This window comes from Sebastes umbrosus, chromosome 5 (genome assembly GCF_015220745.1).
Source record: "Sebastes umbrosus isolate fSebUmb1 chromosome 5, fSebUmb1.pri, whole genome shotgun sequence".
Taxonomy (NCBI): Eukaryota; Metazoa; Chordata; class Actinopteri; order Perciformes; family Sebastidae; genus Sebastes; species Sebastes umbrosus.
Genome location: NC_051273.1, coordinates 23,628,729 through 23,647,465, shown reverse-complemented (window position 1 = coordinate 23,647,465; position 18,737 = coordinate 23,628,729). Strand labels below are relative to the sequence as shown.

The following is an 18,737-nucleotide window of genomic DNA, read 5'->3' as shown; positions in this document are numbered from 1 at the left end:
GCTGATTAGACAAATCAAAGTTTTCTTATCTAGAGGATTATATTACAGCCCATAAGTACATTTCTATTATTATTCTTATCATTAAATCAATATATACAGTAGATCTAGAGCTGGAACAATTAATCAATTAGTTGTCAACTATTAAACTAATCGCCAACCATTTTGATAATCGATTTGAGTAATTCTCAAAAAAGTCAAAATTCTCTGATTTCCAGCATCTTAAATGTGAATATAATACATACTGTATTTAGCTTATACAAAAGCTAATGACAACTTTGTGTCTGTTTTTAGTTCCTAAAACCAAAAGTGATGTCTTCAAATTGTTTATTTTGTCCGGCAATCAAAAAATACAAAGAAATTAAATTTTATATTACAAAAGATCTAAACACATAACAAGCCTGAGACCAGTAAATGTTTGCCATTTTTATTTGATAATTGACTTAAATTATCTATTTTCTGATGATCAAGTAGTTGATTGACTTGTCGTTTCAGACAGGGACACATTATCTAGTAAGCTTTGATTAAACTTAGAGAAAAGACAAGTATGTCTTAGAACAAGAGGCCTGGGCTTTGTTTTCTGGCAGAAGAGAATGATTCTGCTGTTTTCTGACATGTAGGTGAAATGTCACGTTTGAGCTGACAGATAACCTTGTGGCTTTTTTTGTTTCACTTTAGAAACATATCCAGTTAGTTAGTATCTTAGATACCACTCATTTGAGTTGAGATATGCTGCATCTTTGTTTAGAAAGTTAGACAAGAAAGAATAAGAACACAAAACAACCAGATAAAGTAACAAACTGGAACATGCATAGACTCCTAGCTGCTCTTCACTGTATAAGAGCGGGTTAATTGATTTTTCTCCATGACGAGATCATTTATACTGCAAGATAAAACAGAGTTTCTAGTACGTACACTTGGTCTGACTTGAACACAATGTCATGAAATCATGCAGGTCTTATCTGTGCATCTGTGTGTCCACAAACATGCACACAACTTGCATAGCGTGACAGCACAGTATGTGGGGCACTTATGCATAAGTAAATATCAAGGCGGTTTAGACATCTGCAACTCATTATTAATTAATATCAACTAGAAGTCTACCGATAGTGGATTTTTAAAGGCTAATATATACAGTAGTTTGGAGCAGGAAAAAGCCGATATAGACGATATCAGGAGTTAATCACATTCACATATATATATTTTCAGCAAAAGTGGCCCTCAAATGATCACATATGGCCCATAGTTGTGCTAGGCTTGCACTTACAGCTAGCCAAATTACAACGACCATGCCTGCTAGCTAAACAGAGACAGCAAGCTTTCGGCAGAGCAGCAGTTATCTTCAGTCTAATGCATCAATAATGACATACTATAACCAACAACCTTATCATGCTCAGAATTTAAGAATAAAACTGTCTTATATAAAGTTAACTTTCATTAAAATATGTCTCAGGTACACATTGACTTCATGTATGGAGGTATTGCTGTTGTTTAGCACTTGTACATGTAGGATGTGACGGTTGGTTTTTTATGGTATTTGTCCGCCCCTCCTCCATTGTGATTGGACGGGTGAGTAAAGACAGCGACGAGAACAGCGTTTTACTCGGCAACCAGAAAAGAACGCCAAACGTGCAGCGCTCAGTGCAGAATAGATACTTAGCGCCTCGTCACGCTGCTGGCGACTCTCCCATTGCAAAGAATTCAAAAGAAAAAACTTGAACATAGCGGTTGTGGCGGTTGCTTGCTATCCCCTTCGGTTGGCTTGTCAATAGCGCAGTATTGCAATATTGCAACAGCCCTACATTGAAGACTGTATATGTGAAAAGTATCTCAATACCTCCAGGTTGGGCTAGATCCCTTACTGATCATACACTTTTGACCACCCGACCTTGACTCAACCTGAAGTCAGAATGTGGCAAACGTGCTGTTAAAATGCATTTACACTACGAGGGAAACACCAGAGGTGTTTACACCGTCACATTTGAGATAATACCAGAACAACAAGAACAACAAAGGTGTGGTCTAGTGAAGGCACAGCTAAGAGGAGAGAAAACAACAAGCACGTGTGGACACACATGATGCCTACAAATCACAGCAGCCATGAAAAAGACCATAAAAATTACAACAACAAGGCAGCTGGATGAAATGAATAGCAAGGAGGTGTTGAGCTTCAGGGAAACATCGTCATGACCCAAGGCAGGCTTTGTTACCTTCCATTTTACCTTCAAGGTCCAACCCCCCTCCCCTCACATGGCTGCAACAGCCAAAAACACACACAGAGCTTTCTCTGTCATTTTCTCTCAGTACCAAGTACAGGTACTGAGTGTGTACTGGTGGGAAATACAAGCAGTACATCAGTGACAACAGTCTCCCTGGCCACTTGCACACGTTGGCAACACAAGGCGGATCTACTTATGCAACAGTTGCCCCAAAAAGGGAATGGTTTACAATGTGATCAAGGGACACATAGTTCTTTTAACGAGAGGAAATTCGAGCTAGAGACTATACCCTGGTTTCCCTCTTTGCATAGCGTTCACATCTGAGCAAGTTTTAGAGGACACTTTCCAGACAGAGGAGCACACAGTCAAGAAATATTTTTAAACCTTTGCTTATACACAACAATTCAGTGTGTGTTAGTGTGTGTGTGTGTGTGTGTGTGTGTGTGTGTGTGTGTGTGTGTGTGTGTGTGTGTGTAGTGAAGAAGAATTTAGCTGATGCTACATTTGATAAACTTCATTAACCTGATAAGTCATTGTGGGCTTTTATATTCATGCTGCAAAACAGACACACACAAGATTGCTCAAGAGCTGAAGCTGTGGGTTGGGAAATCCTAATCTGGCAGCAGAGGGTATACGCAAAAGCCCCTATAGACCGCCTCATCCTATAGATGACCTAGGAAAGGAAACAGGTTGGACAAGCTAAAGCCTATGGTGTCCTGTTACTGGACCGGTGTCAACACATACAGCACAAACATTAAAACACGTCTCTGGGTACAGTAAGCACAAGCACAACACACAGCTTGAGCAATTTAAGATGCATCAAAGCCATTTAATTACATTAAAGACTAGAACAAACACTAAATTAAACAATAATAGCACATTTAAAATATAACGTCCCCCGTTGGACAGTTGGCTGCAGAATTATCTCATAAGTGCTAATCATGTTACATAACAATAATCTTCAAATGGCTGTGAAACTAATGAGCCTATGACACATGGACAGAATGAGATGATGACAAGACACACAGCTATTTCTCTTGAGCACGCTCCTGTACACATGCTATGATCACAATCTAATAGTTTATTTTGCCTCTCGGATAGTTTAAAAGGATATAGAAAACAGCAGAAAGACGGCAACTGTTTGAGAGGAAGTCCACTAGTGCCTTACTACTAGGGCTGTCAATCGATTAAAATATTTAATCGCGATTAATCACACGATTGTCCATAGTTAATCACAATTAATCACAAATTAATTATTTTTTATCTGTTCAAAATGTACCTTAAAGAGAGATTCGTCAAGTATTTAATACTCTTATCAACATGGGAGTGGGCAAATATGCTGCAAATGTATGTATATATTTATTATTGAAAATCAATTAACAACACAAAACAAATGACAAATATTGTCCAGAAACCCTCACAGGTACTGCATTTTGCATAAAAAATATGCTCGAATCATAATATGGCAAACTGAAGCCCAACAGGCAACAACAGCTGTCAGTGTGTCAGTGTGCTGACTTGACTATGACTTGCCCCAAAACTGCATATGATTATCATAAAGTGGGCATGTCTGTAAAGGGGAGACTCGTGGGTACCCATAGAACCCATTTTCATTCACATATCTTGAGGTCAGAGGTCAAGGAACCCCTTTACAAATGGCCATGACAGTTTTTCATCGCAAAAATTTAGTGTACGTTTGGAGCATTGTTTACCCTCCTTTGCGACAAGCTAGTATGACATGGTTGGTAATGGATTCCTTAGGTTTTATAGTTTCATATGATGCAAGTATCTTCATTTTATCTTTAAAACTGAGCCCGCTACAATCTTAAAATCGCAAGTTGTATTAAAGGAATTTGTGGCATTAAAGCGAATTTGCTTTAGCACATTATTATCATGCTAACTTTTACAACCCTAGTTACTACAGAGAGGAGTTCTAACTCACCACACTCAGACAACGTTAAAACCCAAATATGTATGTGGTGAGCTATGATTACTGACAATTACCATGGCTTGAAATGTGCACCCTCACACAAACACTCCAGTACACATGCACACTTTCTCCAGTGATGCTGATGTCAACAGCCTAAGCTAGCGTACCGTACAGTTGCTGACTGTAGCAGCATGACACACACAGAATATGTTCTGCTGTGCCTTTCTGAGCACTGCAGTTTAAAGATCTCTAGCTGTGCAGCTACATCAGTCTCACAGTAATAAACCTCCACCCTCCCACAGTCTTTTGCCACCAGCCTCCCAGTACAGAGCCCCTTTCTGCCTAAAATTACTGCTGCCTTGGAAACCTTTGGATTACTGCAAGGACTGCATTCCCTGTTCCCACTGGGATGTGTGAGAGCTGGCACAGAGGAGTGAGAAGCCGACAGCAGCACGCTAAAAAGGGTTTGCATCGGTAATGAAGTCTGTGTGCGTGTGGTTGCATGATCATTAGTTAGTTAGTGGGAAAGTGAAAAAAGTGCACCAAGGTTTTAAGCAAGCAAACACCTGACAAGCAAGGCTGTAATCAAATAGAGCTGTCACCAGGGAAGGTGACACTGTCTCATTCGTAAATTCAATTTATAATTCAATATCCTCTTGGACATTTGTTGAATTTAAATGACTAACTACAAATATGTTGATCCCTCAATCAGTATCCCTGCTTCACTGGCCTTCAGGAGGCAGAGAGCTGCTGTGTTTTAATGCTCTCATGTTGTTCTTTCTACTTTGTGTCAGCCTTAAAGACAAAAAGGTACGCTAAATCTTATCTGAGCAACACCTGAACCCTTTAGAAATAATCTAATCTATGGGGATTTGATCATTCTTCAGAACAAAAAGGGTACAAGGGTTACAAACAGAGACCAAGAAGAGGATTTACTAGTGAGTTAGTATTTCTCTTTTCAGTGTGACCAATTATTTTAAACGAGTTTGCAAAACATGAGTACTATGAATGCACTACACCTGATTGCGTAACCACAGAAAGTTTTACTTGATGACTGCATTACATAATTCTTAAATATGAGCATCATGTTTCTGATGCAATGAGGAAACAGAGAGACAGAAATAAACACACTAGTTTTAGACTGTAATGATCAGGGAAGTATGAATGGAATTGATATGATATTTACTCCCTGTGTTACCACTCTTGGCTCTTTACTGGTAACACAGGTATTATTTCCTGGAAACATTATAATAATAAAAGAAGTGAGTACACATTTGAAGTATTATGTCATCTGGAAGAGCCAAGTTGTGGGAGTTTTACAAAGGGACGTTTTAAACTTTCTACAACTAATAATCCACCGAATGTGTCTTTCATTTCTTTTTCAAACAATTATGTGTAAGATTATTCGGTCTCCCAAAAAACAAAATCATCCAACCCTCTACATTGTCAGGAAATGTGATGGTAAAAGGTCATCACAGACAAATGACCAGGAGAGTGGAGAAAGACACATCAGTCTGCAGGCCACACAGTGAAAGGTTAGCTGCTCGTGAGTCACCAATCTGGACAAAGGTGGCATGTTAGCTGTCCTGTTAATCCCATTTCAAAAACCCTGCGTATTGTTACCTGCTCCGTGCCTCTGAGATTAAACAAATTCATGAGTTGTGTTAATCTACCAGATGTCACCTCTCTGAGTGCATACAGTTTGGAGAGGAACTACATGCACCATGTTTTATAATGCAACTTATTTACATTATTGAATGTCATTATGGAGCTGTTACATCTGTACAAGTACAATGATGTTTAAGTAATCATTTTACACCGCGTATTGACATTTATACAGACCGTAAACTCTGGCTCCTCAGAGTTTTGCAGTGGATGTTATGTATCCTCTGCTGTCTATCTATCTATTGGTCCACCCACATAAAGTTTATGCATTTTAAAGTTGACTCTCACTAATAATTTGTTTTAGTCATGTATTGATTAGGCTAACAATGCCAACACATTCTGCTTTTTTTCCCCACACAAATACAGAAAAATGGTTGCTTTTCTTTAGTTCATATGATTATAAATGCTGTCATTCTGGGTTAAAATCTATTGCCCAGACTAACTAAACAATCTTAACTCATCAGTTTGGACATTACTAGCTGATAATGTGAATTTGGCACAATTTTTGGGCATTTCCCAGATTGATTTCATTTTTCATTTCAAAATGTCGCACCATCTCATTTTCAAAGGGGTCCTCGGCGCAAAACATGGAAGCTAACAATCATTAAAGCACATAAATAATAATAATGATGATAATAAATTAAACATAAATTCAAAACAAAACAATCAACATACTAACATCAACAAGGACATACACATAACGGCTATTCCTCCAACCCATCCCATCCCAAACCACACCAACATAACATGAAGATAAAAAAAAATATTGATGAACATAATAATAAAATAACATTATGTCAAAAATACTGAGTCTATCGTAAAGTGAATATGATGATCTGAATGGGACTACAAGCTGTTAGTAAAGTAAAAGCATTAGAAAACAACTGGATGGATGGATAACTTGATTAATTGAAAGACAATAATGGTTAGTTGAAGCCTTAAGTTACAGGGAGAGAGATTGTACCATTAAAAATCTTGGAAGAGAAAGCATACACAGCTTTATACTGAAGTATTTCTTGGTCAACATCAACTTTACCAACCATCAGATAAGTTAACAGCCCATGTTGACTGGTTTATGTTTAGCTAACCTAAACCAGCCCATGTTGACACCAGCCATCAGATAAGTAACAGCCCATGTTGACTGGTTTTGGTTTTATAAAACATGGTGCATGTAGTTCCTCTCCAAAGTGCATGCACTCAGAGAGGTGACATGTGGTAGATTAACACCACTCATGAAGATAAGTAACAGCCCATGTGGACTGGTTTAGGTTAGCTAAACCTAAACCAGCCATCAGATAAGTAACAGCCCATGTTGACTGGTTTAAGTTAACTAAACCTAAACCAGCCATCATGGTCTGGTTTAGCTAACCTAAACCAGCACATGTTGACTGGTTTAGGTTTAGCTAACCTAAACCAGCACATGTTGACTGGTTTAGGTTTAGCTAACCTAAACCAGCACATGTTGACTGGTTTAGCTAACCTGAACCAGCCCATGTTGACTGGTTTAGGTTTAACTAACCTAAACCAGCACATGTTGACTGGTTTAGCTAACCTAAACCAGCCCATGCTGACTGGTTTAGGTTAGCTAGCTATGCTGCTTATCAACAGCTGGCTAGCTAAACCACTAAAACACCATTTAAACAACGAACTTTATCAACCAGTTATGTCAAGTGCCAACCAAAAAATAGAAATACCCTTCTATTTGAGTTACATCACAAACACCCCTCACTCACACACAGAGTAACTAGCTGATGCTGTTAGCTGTGTAGCAGTGAGGAGGAGGAGGAGGATTCATGTCACTGAACATTGTGATGACTGACTGACGGTTATAATGCGGCAAAAGACATCAAGTGACAGATAGAAACATGGTTCACCTATTGCCACGACTGTCATCTGTCTTGACATGTCATTAATAACGTAGATAGATGGAGATGGAGATGTGTCAGGCTTTATCTTACCAGCACAGGAGAGCTACAAAGAGGCACACCAACAGAACGCGCAGCCTCTTCATTATCTTCCCGCGGGGACCAACATCCTCGCTGTGTGGGGTGTTTTTCTAACCTCTCACGGCTACAAAATACACCGAAAACCAGCCTTTCTGTTGGCTGAGAGTCCGTGTTAATTAAAAAATGGGCTTCTGCGGCTAAAAACCTACACTTGACGTGTGATATTTGTCATTGTGTCGGACTGGAGTTGTCCGTTTCTTTCTCGGCTTTAACCGCTACTGCTGTTGAGGGGGAAGCTGGCTCTGTGTAAGTTCAACCGCTGCTCTGAGACTGACCAATCAGAGCAGAGCAATGGGTTTGTCAGCCAATCACAGGGGGCGCAGTGGATGTGTCAGCCAATCACAGGAGGCGTAGCAACACCGAGGGGAAAGCTGTCTCTGGGTAGGTTCAACCCCCTGCTTTAAGTCTGACCAATCAGATCACAGCTGTGGATTTGTCAGCCAATCACAGAAGGCGTAGCAACACCGGGTCTTTGACAGTACACGCCCCCAGTACACAGAGACTGACTGTGGGGTAGTGATGGGAATTCAGGCTCCTTTTAGTGATCCAGATCATTTGGCTCAGCTCACCAAGAAGAGTCGGCTCTTCAGAAACGGTTCTTCGTTTTACTTCACTTTTTTAATTCAGCCAAATTTAGCTTTAGCTGTTTTGATTTTTGATTAGTATGTTTGTACTTAAATTATTCAATATAATTATACTAAACCTTATAATTTCCTGAATACCATAATTTTACATGCTGCTTCATTTACGACTGTCACTCATCTTGTCTGCTTTTTGCGCACCGCACTCCTCTCTCTCTTTGTCTCCTCCTCTCCTGGTACGTGTCCACAGGCTCCGTGCTTTCCACGCGCAGCCGCGCAATGCATTCTGGTAGCGTGGCGTCGCGATTCGAGAAAAGGACCGTCTCGACACCCGCTCCTTAATTGCATAAAGTTGAGGGCTAGTCTACTTTATGCAAATCACAGGCGTCCAACGCGACTCGCCGCCTCTCAAAACTCCCGAGATCTTTTAAAATAAACGCTTCGATCCAAAATAAAGACAGATTCAGCAACTGCACAGCTTATTTCTCGCCTCAAATGTTTTCAGAAACACATTTCGGTGAACTATTTTCGTGAAATAAGAAAAGAAAGTTTCCAAACGAGCCTCCATATTGTTTCCGGTTTGAAAGCTGGGAGCAGCAGCCCATGGCGGGAAAGCGTTCTTCCAATCAGGTGGGGCCAGCCTGTGTCTAGTGACAGCCCACTAAGCGTCCAATGTTGGGAAGTGTCGCGTCCCCTCGCGATAAAAAACGCCCCTGTGGACACTTACCATTAGTGCATGGAGTGCCCATGGCGCGGAGAAGATCGTCCTATCATTCTGCCTTGAATTAATGAAGAAAAAAAAAACGGCACTTGGACGGGAGCCAGCTCCCATCGTTCACTTAAAAGAGTCGGCTCTTTACACCAGCTCGTTCGGGATGACACATCACTACTGGTGAGCTGGAGCAGGACGCGTCACCTATAATCTTGAAAAGCATAAATCACTAAAGCACGTAATATTTGAAGTTATTGCTCAATAGTCTGATGTCAAACAGTTTCAATAGAAGTGACTAATGCGGATATCCTTGTTTTTTGTAAAGGCAATACAGGACGTGGAAGTCCAACTCACTTGATGAGGTGTGTGGTGAGGAATGTGAACATTGTGTACTTTTTTGACTCATCGCCTCAACAACTCCAACATCCTGATTATTAATTATGCTCAATGAATGCAGCTACATTTGATTATCTGTATCATGTATCATATCATAACTATCTGTATCATTCACATGTTTAATTTAAGGGGGCAGATATTTATTAAGTAGGAATTCCATAGGTCATTAAAATTAAACCGTCATTAAATATGATATATATTAATGTACCATTAATATATATTCTATTATATTGTTATCATATATAATAAATAAAAATATATACATACATTTGCATAAAGCAGCATATTTGCCCACTCCCATGTTGAGAAAAGTATTAAATACTTGACTAATCTCCCTTTAAGGTACATTTTGAACAGTAAAAAATGTGTGATTAATTTGCGGTTAATCGCGATTAACCATGGACAATCATGCGATTAATCACAATTAAATATTTTAATTGACTGACAGGCCTAATATATATGGATATAAGGTAGAATAAAGAATCTTGAACCCCCCCCAAAACACAATTTTATAGGTTTAATTATATTGTCAGTCCTGTCTTTCTTCTTTAAATTATTAAATTGTGTCGACATATTCCACTTTTCTTATTAAAACCAATAATGTTATTTCTGAAAACACTGGCTCCCTCTCATGGATGTATAAAATCATTTTTAACAGTTTCTTCTGCACTATATTCACTTTTAATACTCGTGTATCACAGCTGCTACCCTGCACTATATTCAGTTTTAACAGTTTTCTTCATCTTCTTGTATTTTTATATCTGGTATATTTTTTTGTACTTTGTACTTTGCACTACTAACTTTTTTACTGTCTTTTTACTAACATGTTTTTCACTATGGAACTGTGATGCTGGAAACTTGAATTTCCCTCGGGATCAATAAAGTTACTCTATCTATGGATGTGTAAAGAGAACATGGAATACAAAAACTACATATCCCAGGATGCAGTTCGAGAAGAGGGCTAAAACTGTGCTTGTACTTTTTTTTTTTTAAGTAGGACATCTAATGTTTATCGAATGATGAATTATTATCTAAATCAGAGTAATCTCAAATAGTGAATTGACCCGACATTGTTTGAAGTAATAACTTGACAAATCTCCCTTTAAGGTACATTTTGAACAGTAAAAATGTGCAATTAATTTGCGGTTCATCGCGATTAACCATGGACAATCATGCGATTAATCACGATTAAATATTTTAATCGATTGACGTAGAATAAAAAAATCTTGAACCCCCCCAAAACACATCTTTATACGTTTAATTATATTGTCAATCCTGTCTTTCTTCTATAAATGATTGAATTGTGTTGACAAATTACACTTTTGTTATTAAACTAATATTATATATATATATATATAATATTAGTATATATATATTAGTGTACATATATTAGTATATATATATTAGTATATATATATAATATTAGTATATATAATATTAGTATATATATATAATATTACTGTATATATAATATTACTATATATATAATATGAGTATATATATATATATTTATATATGTATAATATTAGTATATATATTAGTATATATATATATTACTATATATAATATGAGTATATATATATATATATATATATTTATATATGTATAATATTAGTATATATATTAGTATATATAATATTAGCATATATATATAATATTACTATATATATAATATGAGTATATATATATATATATATATATATATATATATTTATATATGTATAATATTAGTATATATATATATGTCTTAAAACACTGGTTCCCTATCATGGATGTGTAAAGAGAACATGGAATACAAAAACCACATATCCCAAGATGCAGTTCGAGAAGAGGGCTAAAATTGTGCCTGTACTTCTTCTTTTTTTTTATTGTAGGATATCTAATGTTTATCAAATAATAAATTATTATCTAAATCAGAGTAATCTCAAATAGTAACCCTACATTGTTTGAAGTAATAACTAAAAATGTGTTGTTGTTTTGTTTTGTTTTTTACACAGGCGGGGTCCTGAGCTTTAGACAGTCGTCAGTACTAAGTGAGAACATTTCCAACAGAAGGAAGTTTGGTCGAACAGAACTCACATACCAACACAGTAACACTTACTACTGTAACACCGTGTTGTGGCTCTGTTGGACCATCAGGCTCGACCATGGAGGTTCTCCGGCTGGTTCTGAGTGTCCTGTCCGTGTTTGTTGCTCTGATCTCGGACAGGTTTGTGTCTTCCTTCTCTCAGGCTGTGGACAGCGACTACACGTTCACTCTGCCAGCAGGTCGCAAGGAATGTTTCTACCAGACTATGATGAGGAATGCCTCCATGGAGATTGAATACCAGGTGATATTATAAACTGTTATAATCTATAAACATGTGATATTAGCTGAGCAAACATAAACTACTTATCTGTGTTTGCCAAATCAGTGACAACCTCCTAAGTGAGAGTAAACATTGACTTACACTTGTTGATTATCCCTTTTTATTATGATTCTCATTTACAGGTAATATTAATACAAACCATACTAGTATATGTTAAATGCATTATTCTATTGAGCAGGAGAGCCAGCAGGTTATGTGACTCACCTTAATGTTCAATTGTGTGAACCTGTTTTGCCAGTCAGTCAGTGTGCAGCTTACAGCACTGAATGAATGACTGTGTGGTGTCTGCAGTAGTAGTATGGGTAAGTCTCAGGGAGTTGCCTGTGGGAGACATCCCAAGCATTTTATACATCTGTTGTAGTGTCTACCCTGGAGGACAAGCTATCCAGACTCATCACTTCCAGTGGATCAGTTTTTTTTAAAACATATATTTATTGTTTTTGTAAAAAAATTTTATACTTTTATTGCAAATTACTCATGAATTACTATACATCCACAATATATGCAGTATTTGCAATAGTATATTTGCAGTAAATTTGTTCTTGTATTTTATACACCCTGTTGTACACACAGAACCGAAGAGTAAGATAGAACAAAGAGTAACTGGATAACTGAGGAGAAAAGAAGAAAAACACACATATACAGTATATATTATATACACACATTCACATCTATATACTGTACACACATATACATACACATGTGCATTCATATGCCCATATATGCATACACATGCAAACACACGCACACACATATACATATATATGAAAATATTATATGCACACAAAAAATATTTTATACATTTAACAGCACATTGTACATACAACACAGAACCTTCCCCCCAAAGTGTATAAAATAATAATAATACTAAAAAAAATGTATCAAAATGATTATTAAAAAAAATCTGAATTGAAAGTAAAAAGCTAAACATGAAGTTAAAAGGATATAAATTTACAATGAAAATATAATGAAGTAAATAAATAAAATTAAAACAAATAAATATATAAATAAATAAAATAAATTAGATTAAGAATATGGTCACAAACATAAAACAAAGTACAGCACACACATTCATCACAATAGATTTTACTCAACTTAAACATTTCCCAGATGTGATAAAACTCCAAAGCTTTCTTCCTTAACTATATATTTTAGTTTCTCAAGAACCAAACTGTGACGGAACGCCTGGCTTGTAGTAGACATAGGTCAACCATTTTTCTTTCTCTATGAGTTAAGGAGCAATCGTAAAATCGATAAAAGCTTAATATGCATAGCTTACGACATAAAGGTCCTGGAGAAGAGGTAATTTGAGAGATATATCGTATCACAGAAGTCCAAAATCGTTGAACCTCCTCACAAGCAATGATATAAAGTACCTTGATGAATATTACACTTATAGCATTGGTCAGGGATATTAGGATGAAATTTGTTGAACATTACAGGGGCGATGTACGTTCTCCATTCCTCACATTTAATAACACAAAATACAAGTGTGGCTACGCTCTCTGGAGAAAATATCAAACCCACACAAACTTGCAGTGTTGTTTTCATGTCTCTCAATTTTCTAATACTTTCTCTGTTACTTCTCGTGTGTGAATGTCCTCAACTTTTCCACAGGTACTAGACGGTGCAGGTCTCGATGTAGATTTCCACATCACCTCTCCTTCCGGCCACCAGCTGTTCAGTGACTACCACAAGTCAGATGGAGTGCACACGTAAGTTACATAGGTGATCTCGGGGACATGCATCATCTGACACAGATACATGTGTAAGCTCTTACCGCCTGTGCTTCTCCTCCAGTGTTGAGATTGTCGAGAACGGAGACTACATGTTCTGCTTCGACAACACGTTCAGTACCGTCTCCGAGAAGCTCGTCTTCTTCGAGCTGATCCTGGACAACATGGAGAGGGAGGAAGAGGACTGGCATAACTATATCGAAGGAACAGACAAGCTGGACATGAAGCTGGAAGACATCATGGTGAGGGTGCAGCCAGTCTGACAGACAGATACACCACATAACATGTTATGTTATTCAGAAAAGATTCAATTTAACATGCAGTTTGTGTGGGAACTCCTGGGCCTGAATGGCACTAGTGAGAAGTTAAAGCTGATTCAAAGTGTCACTGGGTGTCACAGACTTTGTCCCTCTCTTGTCTGCCACCTATGTATGCTCATAGGATGACATGGAGGGTGCAAAGTGACCCAACAGGTTGCCAACAAATGGCAAACAGTCCACCACATAAAGGGTTTTTTCCATGGTAGGAGGGGTGGGGTGGTGCAGCTATTTTCAGCTCACTGTGGCTTTCTGTTTGTACCATTCTTCCCTGCAGTATTTCTAACGGATATGCTCATCAAATAATGCAGAATATGTCCATAATATGATTGATAAGACATGTTTTATTGAAGCTCCGCTAACTTGGTGACAAACACATTGCATTTCCTATCATTTCTACAAAATAAAAGCATCTCACACTGGTTCGCAAGTGGAAAGCTTTTAATGTGAAGCAGCAACAACAGGAAAGGTTCGGTTTGCTTGAGCAGACAGTAACTTAACATAACTCCAATGAGGCTTAAAGTGATTAGAAAACAGTAAAATAAGGCTGATATCTGGAGTGAAACTAAACTCCAAACCACAGAGATGTGGGCAGAAGCTGCAAAATTACTGAGAGCTGAACACAGACTATTAAAAACAGCTTTCCCTCTAGTCTCCTGCACATACATGCATGTGTTTAACCACAACTCAGTGGAGGAGACCGTCACGGGTTGAACGTGGTCGGCCCTACTACCTACCAAGTAGTGGATGCTGGCACGGCACGGATAAAAGCGGACCGACCCGGGCCCATGGAAAAACCCTTATACATGCTGCTCAAGTCATGGAGAGTGTCACAAGAATAGACTAATGTCATGAACTCTCACCTATTGTCTGAGGGCAGCCAATTGTCTCAGCTTACACCACAATAGCCTGCAACGCCCCTTCACCAGGAACTGCCGTAATCTGTGTCAGAAGTCACATAAACCTCCCTCACCCACTCACTTAAAAGACAGGAAATGTATCTTCCAGCTGTGCAGGAAGTTGTTTTTTCCCATGGAGGAAGGAACACACCTGACTTATTTACAAACTCAAAACTGTCCTAAGAGATCTAAACTCTCATTTTGATCACTCCGCTTCGTAAGTTTGTGCAGTTTAGTGTTCGGTACATAAGAAGAACAATGTAGTTGAATGTTTTTTTTTCTGACCTGTGTGCGTCTCCTCTCCTCCAGGACACCATCAACAACGTGAAGGCTCGTCTGGGCAAAAGTGTGCACATCCAGAACCTGCTGCGGGCGTTCGAGGCTCGCGATAGAAACATCCAGGAGAGTAACTTTGACACGGTGAACTTTTGGTCGGTCTTTAATGTCATTATTATGATGTTGGTATCGTCGGTTCAGGTCTACCTGGTCCGCTCACTGTTTGAAGACAAAAGGAAAATTCGTACATAACACCACCCCAAACGGAGGGACACCGAGAGAAAGAAACTTAACGCACTAGCCCTCAGATACCTTTGAGATTTTTTTTTTCAGCAGATCTACTGGCTTGTGACTTTTAACACAATCTATACACATACATATGCACGCACACCTACACAAAGACAGACATTTTGACATTCTTAATAACAAAGTCACCTCTGTTGTTGTGCTGGTTCTCAGTCCTCTGGAGTTTGGGGGACAGTGTGAGTGCCTGGTTTGGAACAGCAACTTCTAACTATCTGCCCCTCTCTTTGCTACAGACAAAAAATCTCTTTGTTTCTCTTTAAAACTTGCATTGTTTTGTAGTCCTCCCTAGCGGCTGTAATTCTTCACAGAAAGTAACATAACAAGCACATTTATGATGTCATTATTTTTCTAACAGAGCCTAAAGTTACCAGGCCAGTGGCAAAAATATGTCCTCTTTTCTTTGGACATGTTTTTATTTAAGATAAACTAGATGAAGAAATGATGTGGTAGCTGAAGATTTAGATTTATTTCTGACAAATAAAGAGTGGGGAATCAGCAAGTCTTCCCTGTACAGTAGTTACTCTCAAAAATGTACCATAGTGGTTTGTATTTCGCTGCCAGCCATGAACATTTATGTTGTCACACTTTCACTGTCATGCCAATACTGGAATAGGAGAAAAGCAAACAGACCATCTCTTAATGACTACTGCCCTGCTCTCCTACGGGCTTATGGGCTCCCCTCCTCTGTGAAGCCTCTCTGCTGCTGTTGACTGGTGTCTGCTTACAGACACCCACAGTGTGAAGATGTCGGGCCCGCCTGTCTCGCTGGTGACTAAGAGTATTTCTATCTTCCTGACACCTGGAAGGTCATTACCACTACTACATGGGTGCACTGCTCAGTTTAATATGCACGAGCCATTCACTGCCTTGTCAGCATTCTTTTTAAATGCTTGTTTGATATTCATGTTTTTTTTTTTAAGCCATTATTACAAACTAACATCTGATCATTGCACTGCCTCTGATGCCACGGAACAACATGTTTTTTGTCTTCATATTCTTAACATGATGGGCCCCAAAGTGATTTCTTTTTTTTAGGTTAATCGGGGTCCACCAGAAACGGGTCCACAACTTGTTATAATGTGTGAGCGATGGAGGATTTTTTTTATCTCATTGGTTGTTTATACAGCATTAAGACACTAGAGTGGCTTGTGATTATGGTTGCTGAGAGGATTTCTATTTTTATTGTTTTCGTTACTGAGGAGAAACTTGGTTACTCACTACCCAGCTGGGAGCTTCATGTTGCCATCTTCTGAGTTTGCTGTAAGATAAAGATCACACAGTGAGTTCATGCCTTCATAATTTAACAGCCTTATGTTGCAAGTGCTGTAAAACCAAACTTTGAGCAGTTTTGAAATGATTTTTTTGACAATAAATGTACACATCGTGGGTCCCTGAAATAACATAGAGGATGCCTATGGCTGCCTCAGTTTAAGTGCTTACTACCATCATGTATTCTCTGGTCTCACTGTGGCATCAAGTGTTTAATTAAAGTATTGTATGTTGAAATTCTATGAGTGATGGATTAGTAATATAGTATATAAAGTTGCAGTTTCTGATTTATTTTAAAGTTCTTCAAAAATAAAAAAACTACAAATATTTTAAAAAGTATTTCTAAGTTGCTGAGTGGAAGATTGTTAAAGTTTCTGTGTCAACATTTGAAAAGTATTTTTAACTACCATGATGGAGCAGTAGGGGGGGAGGGAATGTGATGTTATATAAGATATTTATTCAACTAATGTCCTGCAGTTGTACATGTGTATAAATTAAACAATCACACATTTTTCTGACTTTGTTGTTCTATCGTGTTTCTACTGAGCAAAAACAATTTTTTTTATTTCAAACTTAAATTATCGTACCGTATATGGAGACAGCGTTTTGTGCAGATACCTGTAGGAAAGCTAGAAGGCTTCTTCAAGCATGCAGCAGCTCAGATGAAATAGAAGAGACTAAATCATAGAGCTGCTGGACAAGCTGGTGTCTTCTTCTGGTTCTGCTGGTGCAGATCCAGAGAGCTGATGATTAGACACTCCCTTACTGCAGAACCTGAGACTCCTGCCGAGCACAGCGCAGGAGAACTGAAAGGAAAGGAAGTAGTGTTGGTCATCATCATTACTCATCCTCACGGTATTACACTTTAACTCATGACACTTACTGGCTTATCAGATGTTGTGTGGATGATCCAGCCCTTCTGGAAACACGGTCTCTGTTAAGACACGATCCTATCCTCAACTAGAATCAGAGAAAAGCAAAATGAAAGCGATAACTAAGCATCAGATAAGGAAAAGGCAACAACTGTATGTGAATTGATGAAGATATTAAGGCAGAATTTACCATGGTGGTTGGTGTCAGTGCTGGTTCCTCTGAGCAGACCGGTTCACTGAGTTGTCACGTAGGAGACTGAATATAGACGAGGTTATCTATGAATATCACAGTCCACATGACTGACAGTACAGTGATTGATGGCCAGAATATAGATATATTGGAGACCTACAGGAACTATACTAGATAATAAACTGATATTTGAGAGTAATACTGACATGGTGTGCAAGAAAAAAGAGCAGCGTCTCTTTTGTTTGTCCTCATTACAATGTTTTATCAATCTTTTACAGTTTTTTTTTTGCAATTGCTAAAACACAATTTCTGAAACTATTTGTGTACATATACACAAATACAAAATATCTTACATCTCTTGCAACAGCAAATGGTATTTTTGGACCACAACTTTAGACACAAACACCAAATAAATAGCTCTCTCCACATGCCAAATGCACACTGATGTGTTAAGTTTGAAACACTATTATCTCCAGTCTTTGGCTGTTTCATTTGCAGGATGCTGTAAATAAAGACTATGAACACAAATGCAATCTGTTTATCCTCAATACTCATAACAGTATCAGACAATTACTTTAACTGATGATCACATGTGCATAGTTACTGTATTATACTGTAAAAAAATTGTAATTACTTACTCTAACTCTCCATAATTGGCCATAATTGTTTTGCACACAAAAGAGTAATCCTGAATCTTATTCATAGTGTTCAATCTCTTAATTATAAGTGATCTAATTGGTTACAAGCGTGTTCACAGGTGCATTCGGTGATTGATAATTGCAGTGTGGTATTTCAGTGGGAGTGTTTAGCAAACCACACACACAGACTACGTTCCAAATGGCATACTTTTCCTTTGTACTTTTAGTACGGCACGTACTGCAGCGGCCCTCACTAAGTACATACTGTATGCATACAATTGGGACATACTACTTCGTCATAATAAATATTTTCTTGTATTGTTCACAGATTTAATATCAATTTTTTTTTTAATCCTTTA

At 38.1% G+C, this 18,737-nt stretch overlaps 2 protein-coding genes and 1 long non-coding RNA gene across 8 annotated transcripts in view; 1 reads left to right on the top strand and 2 right to left on the bottom strand.

Annotated features, from left to right (window-relative positions):
• The window catches only part of suco (SUN domain containing ossification factor), a 53,269-nt gene extending 45,221 nt beyond the window's left edge, over positions 1-8,048 (bottom strand). For all 6 annotated transcript variants that reach the window (XM_037769997.1, XM_037769998.1, XM_037770000.1 and 3 more), the window contains exon 1: positions 7,770-8,048. In XM_037769997.1, coding sequence (XP_037625925.1) covers positions 7,770-7,822 — 53 coding nt within the window. In that variant the 5' untranslated portion in view covers positions 7,823-8,048. The remainder of the gene's footprint in view (positions 1-7,769) is intronic.
• A 3,605-nt stretch (positions 8,049-11,653) lies between these two features.
• Positions 11,654-16,918, top strand: tmed5 (transmembrane p24 trafficking protein 5). The gene is made up of 4 exons (XM_037770640.1): positions 11,654-11,836; positions 13,493-13,590; positions 13,676-13,853; positions 15,137-16,918. Exons 1-4 carry the CDS (start codon positions 11,654-11,656, stop codon positions 15,353-15,355), a joined length of 678 nt encoding a protein of 225 aa, XP_037626568.1. The 3' UTR covers positions 15,356-16,918.
• An 11-nt stretch (positions 16,919-16,929) lies between these two features.
• On the bottom strand, positions 16,930-18,724 carry LOC119488754. The gene is made up of 3 exons (XR_005207027.1): positions 17,741-18,724; positions 17,562-17,638; positions 16,930-17,484 (listed from the first exon to the last, which is right to left on the bottom strand). It is a non-coding gene; the product is annotated as an uncharacterized LOC119488754 (long non-coding RNA).
• Positions 18,725-18,737: the final 13 nt, after the last annotated feature.